The following is a 7,851-nucleotide window of genomic DNA, read 5'->3' as shown; positions in this document are numbered from 1 at the left end:
TGATTTCAAGTATTCTTTACTTTAGCTCATAATAAATTGACAATAAACTTTTAAGTATCCATAAATATTTTTCTAATCGTAACAATGTTATTTTTTTTTAACTTTTGCACAAGTAAATATGTGTGATGAAAATTACTGTACAGATTCTACGAATAACTGATGTTTCACTGAAGATACTGTAGAAGAATGAAAATACATGACTTCAGCTTCAGCCTCAACTATTTTGACAGTTCAGGGAAGCTGCCACTAGGGGGAGCTCTTATGTTCCAGCTGCTTGTATAGCTCCTGTTCTGCTTTTACTCACATCACACAAGCAGGAGACAGCAGCAAAAGGGTTAACATTAACCTCTTCCTGCACTGACACTCCACCCGGAGCTATTTGCATCACTGGGAGGTTCTATGGCTGCTGGTTGACACCTACAGGAGCAATCTGCTGCTTCAGTACATCTTTTGCAAAGCACAGGGAGAACACGTCTGGGCTTCCTGGGATTATAGACTGCTAGTGCACAAAGCTTTATTCTTTCACATGCACTATACATGATGATGATGATGATGATGATGATGATGCATGAGAAGGACATTGGCAAATATTAGTTATATAACACTGTAATAATTGCATGAAGTCCGAGAGAGGGAATCCCCAAGAAGACAGAGTACAAGGGATTGACTGGGAAGTAGCAGGTGCATTTAAAGACCACAGACATTCCACACAAGATGCTTTTGCAAACTTGAAGACTACCTTATTGAAATTACATTTGGAAAAGTCAGAGGTGACATTGCAGAGATGTCAGAGCCAGAGTTGGACTTCTCCAAAGTGGAAAGTTTCTTGGACAGCCATCCAGATCTTTTTGAGGATTATCTCATCAGGAAAGGGAAGCACTACATGGTGGAGAAGTTTCTGAAGAGGAACCAGATGTCCAAAACAGCTTCTAATTCAAGTACTGATGAAAAGAGTAAAGAGTGTTGGAGTAACCGAGGAGATGGGTTGCAGAGGAGAGCATCTCAGAAGGAGCTAAGGAAAAGTTTTGCACGATCTAAGGCCATTCATGTCAACAGGACCTATGATGAGCATGTCAACTCCAGAGCCCAGGAACCCTTGACCAGCATGAGGAGAAGAGCCTTACTCAGGAAGGCCAGCTCCTTACCACCCAGCACTGCCCACATCCTCAGCGCCCTGCTGGAGTCCAGGGTCAACATCCCCCAATATCCATCTACTGCCATTGACTATAAGTACTACCTGAAGGAGCACAATGAGAGGGAATTCTTCCTGGAATTAGTGAAGGACATATCAAATGAGCTAAACCTCACCAGTCTTTGCTACAAGATCTTGATCTTTGTGTGCATCATGGTGGATGCTGACAGATGTTCCCTCTTCTTGGTTGAAGGTTCGGCCAACAAAAAGAGTTTGGTGTCAAAATTCTTTGATGTGCACGCAGGTACCACTCTATTACCTTCCTGCAGCATGGGCAACTCCAATGAGGTGCAGGTACCCTGGGGAAAAGGTATCATAGGTTATGTGGCAGAACATGGAGAAACAGTCAATATCCCAGATGCTTACCAGGTAGGTCAATATTCCTCACCTAATGCCACACTATAAGCTGTCACTGCTGGGTGTGGGGTTGAGTGGACGTCATTTGCTGGAGTGACTGCTAAGGAACAATGTAGTAATCTCACTAAATGAGGTGTTGTATTTCTGGACTGTCAAAGGTACTGATTCCTCATGCAGGATCTAATGACTCCAGCTTCTGCTGAAACCCTTGGGAATTATATCTGTCAATCACTCATAAGCATTTTATGGAAAATGAGTGGTGTACAGCAGAGCTCCCAAACAGGCTCCCTCTTCACCATCCAGCTTGGTTGACAACTTTGTATCCCAACCTTTCTATTCATTAGACAGATGACCCTTAACTTGGTGTTGGTCTTCTTGTTCCATCTGTCCAGCTATCTTCCTGTCTACTAAAATCATAGTGTCTCTTATCTGTCTAGTTGTCTGATGACCTAATGTTTATGGGCTCTCGGTTATCTGGGCTACAAGAATAAGATTACTGCACACTTTAATCCCACTGATCACCATAGTGTACTGGGAAATATCAGGCCGGCTCATAAAATTACACAGCACTACATTAAAATGAACTGATTACATGAAATCCTCTGATGACTTGATGGAGATATGGCCTGGTTTCCCATTGCCATATTCCATAGTATCTGAGCAGATGCTTATCTTTGTAGTGTATTACTTTGCATTGTTGTTTTGCTGTTATTTTAATTTTGTGTTATTATTTTTACATTGATCTATATTATTAATGTTCTGTTAAGTTCAGAGCATTGTGTCTTACAGATTCACTGTGCATAATTCTACACCACATTAAATCACATATAAATTCTCACATCTGCTTCTGGGTGACAATAAGGCTGCTATTACCGCTCTCACATAGGTTGTAATTCAACTTTCCTAGAGTCCTGAATGGCAAAAATTGTATAGACATTCAGATATAAATCTCACACTACTGTATAGCTGCATAATTAGGCAGAATTGCCAGAATGGGAAAGCGGAAAACTCTGGAGAATCTCTAATGGCCACCATATTATTATTATCACCCAGCTTTTTCCGGAAACAGATATAATTAATCTATTAATCTTTGAATAGAAATTTTGGAAACTTGACTGAGAAGATCATATATTTCTTTATATTTTGGTGATTTTTTATTTTAGGAGAATTTCTCTTTGATTCAGAATGCAGTTTTATTATTTTGTTGGTGCTGCTTTTGGCGAAGCATACCGAGCTGATCAGAAGTCTCATTACCAATTCACTGACCCGCTGTTCTTCGGTGCTGCTTCACGGCTTACATACTGTAGAGGTGTCATCTGCTTCGTGACTTGCAGTGTAGCCAGAAAGTATTTGCACTGTCTGCAGACCATTTATTGAAGCATGGATTGTGTTTAAGCTTGTGTTGCAAATGTTCCATCAAGTAATAGAGAGAGTGCAATTCACAATAAAAAATAAAATAAATGTAAATAAATAAATAAATATATTTTTTGTAAGTGTGAATTTGGAGCTTTAAGGCTCACTAACACAGCAAAACTGAGTGCATGGACCCTAAGTGGAATTTTGGTATCCTTACGGTTTTCCTACGGACCGGAAGGCACTTTGTGTGCTGCCGTATGGTGTCTCTGTATGGCACCCGATACGTCTGTAATACGGCATGTGATGAAACATGCCTCAAGTTTTTATTTATGGGTTCCATATGAATCTGTAAGAAAAATAACCTATGTCTCCATTTAAACATGGGGTATAGTATGGGCCAAAAGCAAGCTATGGGTGCTGTATCACAGAGCTTTTCAATGTGCAGCCATAATACGGCCATTTGCATGAGCCCTTGTTGGTGGTCAGAGGACCTAAATTTTATTATCTCAATTTTATATGTGTAAACCTCCCTCATATTGCGTGATGTGCTCAGTAAAATCATAAATTATTGAAAAACATTGCAACAGCGAAAAAAAATAAAAATCTACTATATTAAAAAAGTGCATTCCTAGGAATTATCAGTCTGAGGCTGGGCTCTTTCTTTTATATATATATATTTTTTAGGATTATGTTAATAAAATAAATTTTTTCCCTAATATTTACACCTGCGGTAAGACAGCATCTCCGAGTAGCATGTATGGCCATTACCGGCAAGGTAATTCAGCTGAACATATTACACAAGAACGTTTTTGTACATTCTCAATTTCCACATTGGGCCAGGATCACACACAGTTTAGATGCAGTTTCTGGATCAGTTTTTTGAGTCAAACACAGGAGTGGACACAAAGGAGATGTGTCAGTCTTTTCTTTGTACCTTTCCTTTCTTTTAGATCCACTTCTGCCTTTGGCTGAAAAAACAAATTAAAAAATGGCACCAAAAACTGTATCAAAGCTGTGTGTGTGATCCTGGCCTTAAAGAGGCTCTGTCACCAGATTTTGCAACCCCTATCTGATATTGCAGTAGATAGGCGCTGCAATGTAGATTACAGTAACGTTTTTATTTATTTTTAAAAAACAAGCATTTTTGGCCAAGTTATGACCATTTTTGTAGTTATGCAAATGAGGCTTGCAAAAGTCCAAGTGGGTGTGTTTAAAAGTAAAAGTACAACTGGGCGTGTATTATGTGCGTACATCGGGGCGTTTTTAATACTTTTACTAGCTGGGCGCTCTGATGAGAAGTATCATCCACTTCTCCTCAGAACGCCCAGCTTCTGGCAGTGCAGACACAGCGTGTTCTCGAGAGATCACGCTGTGATGTCACTCACAGGTCCTGCATCGTGTCAGACGAGCGAGGACACATCGGCACCAGAGTCTACAGTTGATTCTGCAGCAGCATCGGCGTTTGCAGGTAAGTAGCTACATCGACTTAACTGCTAACGCCGATGCTGCTGCAGAATCAACTGAAGCCTCTGGTGCCGGTGTCCTCGCTCGTCTGACACGATGCAGGACCTGTGAGTGACATCACAGCGTGATCTCTCGAGAACACGCTGTGTCTGCACTGCCAGAAGCTGGGCGTTCTGAAGAGAAGTGGATGATACTTCTCATCAGAGCGCCCAGCTAGTAAAAGTATTAAAAACGCCCCGATGTACGCACATAATACACGCCCAGTTGGACTTTTACTTTTAAACACACCCACTTGGACTTTTGCACGCCTCATTTGCATAACTACAAAAATGGTCATAACTTGGCCAAAAATGCTAGTTTTTAAAAAATAAAAACGTTACTGTAATCTACATTGCAGCGCCGATCTGCTGCAATAGCAGATAGGGGCTGCAAAATCTGGTGACAGAGCCTCTTTAAGATTATATTAGGGAATTGCAAAAATAGCAAGTCTCTGTCAGAGGAGCAACATGAGCAAATCTATAAACAGGTTCACAATTCCTCTGTAAGTGCTCGCTATTCAGGAACTGGGATATAAGTTACTCAAATGTTGATATAGTGTCCCATCGAAACTGCATAGGATGACCCCAACAGTTTCTAGTATGTGATGGAGGTGCGGAGAGGAAGAGGGAACCATTTTACATGTACCATTTTACCATTTTGGTCATGTAAAGTCTTGACTCTTTTTTTGGAATTTAGTTAGATCAGTCTTTGTTAGGTGGGGAAGTACATCTTTTGGGAGAATGGATGGGCTTTCCTTTGTTCCTCTTCTTTTTCAGCTTTATCGTTTGTTTTGTTTGCTTTTCCTTTTGGTATGAAAACTAAAGAAGGGGGTGAATATCATATTTTGGAGTGGCTAGTTATGATGGAGTAGCCATACAAAATCGGAATTTGTGTAGAGTGTATCTGCATGGTCTTTGATGATAATATTGTTTGTAAGGTAGACAGTGACGTGGATTTGGCTTGTTGGTTGAAAAGCCAGAATAGGATTTGCAATTGCCTTTCACTTAACAAAATAATGAAAATAAATAAAAGACTATAGTGTAATTTTAGTAAGGAAATTGTGCACTTTAGCCAAGGGAATGTAACCCTGCAGGATAAGGCTCTTTTCCCACTGGTATCATGCCTTCTGTTTTTACAGCATCCATGACAAATATGACAGATCCATTTGACTCTGTTATGCCAAAGGAGGAACTTGAAGCTCAGGGGTCCCAATGCAAATTCTGCACCAGGACCATTTAGCTACTATGTGTATCCTTATGCCCAGGGGTGGGATCTGGCCTGTTCGCCCCGGTGCCCCCGAACCGGTTGTTAAAATTACAGCTGGTTCGCAGAACCGGGGTGAAGGGGAAAGCTGGAACCGGTTGCGGATACAATTGAGTTCACCTTAGTTCGGGGCCTTAGTGATGGTGCAGTCGGCACGATGACATCATTGCGCCACTGCGTCGTTCCGCTGGAGGAGGACTGGCATCACTGGAGGATGGCGCGGCAACGTGACAGGTAAGCATGTCATGTTTTTTTCCTTTTACTGTGTGCAGTGTTGGGGGCCTTAACTATAGGGGACAATAACTACAGCGGAGGACTATATAGGGGAAAATAACTACAGGGGAAGACTCTATAGGGAGTACTAACTACAGGGCAAGACTATATAGGGAGTACTAACTACAGGGAAGGACTATATAGGGACACTAACTGCAGGGGAGGACTATGTAGGTGGCACTAACCACAGGGGAGGAATATATAGGGGGCACTAACTACAGGGGAGAACTATATAGGGGGCACTAACTACTGAGAAGGACTATATAGGGGGCACTAACTACAGGGGAGGACTATATAGGGGGCACTAACTACAGGGGAGGAATATATAGGGGGACTAACTACAGGGGAGGACTATATAGGGGGCACTAACTACAGGGGAGGACTATATAGGGGGCACTAACTACAGGGAACAATAATAATAACAACGCCACAGGGGGCCCTATCTACAGGGAACGCTAATCTACAGAGGACACTATGAGAGGCACTATCTACAGGGGGCTCTATGGGTCGCACTATCTACAGAGGACACTATGGGGAGTATTATCTACAGGGGGCTCTATGAGAGCCACTATAGGGGGTTTTACACTGTGCAACTATCGTGCAGACCAGCGTTCATATAACACTCGTTGCTGATAATTGCCCTGTGTAAACAGGGCAGCAATCAGCAGATGAACGAGCGAACGCTCAATCATCTGCTGGTCGTATAATTAAAAAAAAAGTGAAATATCATTGTCGGCAGCACATCTCCTTGTGTAAACAGGGAGATGCACTGCCGACATGATAATAATGTATAGGGATGAGCGATCGGAGTAACGACCGCTCATCCCCATCCATAGCTCCGTGTGATAGGAGCAAACGAGAGCCGATCAACGATGTATCGTTGAACGGCACTCGCACCCGCCGAATATCAGTAGGTGTAAAAGGCCCTTATCTACAGGGGACTCTATGAGGGGCACTATCTTCAAAGGGCACTGTGTGTGGTGCATTGCTTTACAGTGTTTGACACAATTTTATTCATGGATACAGTGTATAGTACTATTATATTCAGCACAGTTTGTAGCACTGTTATGTTCGGGGGCACAGTGTATGATACTATTATATTCGGAGGCACAGTGTATGATACTATTATATTCAGGGCACAGTGTATGATACTATTATATTTAGGAGCACAGTGTATGATACTATTATATTTAGGAGCATAGAGTGCGGCACCATGAGAATTTGGGTCGTGACCAGGAGAAGTCATCATAGAGAACCAAAGAAAAGAGAAAAAGAAGGTCTCCAATCTAAGAAGTCATCACCGGTGTGTCACTAAATTTAAATGTTTATTCTCTCTGTGACTGATCAGTACTATGATTCTTTTTTTGTGAAACAACAACTCCCAGCATAGCCTTACCATCGTTCTGGCTATACTGGGAGCTGTAGTTTTATGCCGTACAAAGTTATATGGCAGGGGAAAGGTTAAACAGAATTCACAAATGATCTCTGTACTGATCTACTTTTGTGCTTGTGCTGAATTTATGTACCGAGCTTGGTCCTGGAGTTATATATATATATATATATATATATATATCATAACAACCAAGCTCAATACATATATACAGCACCAAAGGGAAGCTCAGAACATATATATAACACCAGAACCAAGTTCAGTACATATATACAACACCAGAACAAAGTTCACTCTATATATATATATCACCAGAACAAAGTTCACTACATATATACATCACCAGAACAAAGTTCAGTACATATATACAACACCAGAACACAGCTCAGTACATAAATACAACACCAGAACCAAGCTCAGTACATATATACTCCAAAACCAAGCTCAGTATACATATACACCAAAACAAAGCTCATTACATAAATACAGTACTGAGCTTGTTTTTTTGTACTGTATT

At 41.3% G+C, this 7,851-nt stretch overlaps 1 protein-coding gene across 1 annotated transcript in view; it reads left to right on the top strand.

The window, feature by feature from the left end:
• Nucleotides 1-328: 328 nt before the first annotated feature.
• PDE11A (phosphodiesterase 11A) overlaps nucleotides 329-7,851 on the top strand; it is a 374,654-nt gene continuing 367,131 nt past the window's right edge. Inside the window, exon 1 of the mRNA XM_075829512.1 lies at nucleotides 329-1,561. Coding sequence (XP_075685627.1) covers nucleotides 785-1,561 — 777 coding nt within the window. The 5' untranslated portion in view covers nucleotides 329-784. The remainder of the gene's footprint in view (nucleotides 1,562-7,851) is intronic.

The sequence above is a fragment of the Rhinoderma darwinii genome, chromosome 6 (genome assembly GCF_050947455.1).
Source record: "Rhinoderma darwinii isolate aRhiDar2 chromosome 6, aRhiDar2.hap1, whole genome shotgun sequence".
NCBI classification, from domain to species: domain Eukaryota; kingdom Metazoa; phylum Chordata; class Amphibia; order Anura; family Rhinodermatidae; genus Rhinoderma; species Rhinoderma darwinii.
The sequence above is the reverse complement of the archived record's forward strand: the minus strand, read 5'-3'. Positions and strand labels throughout refer to the sequence as shown.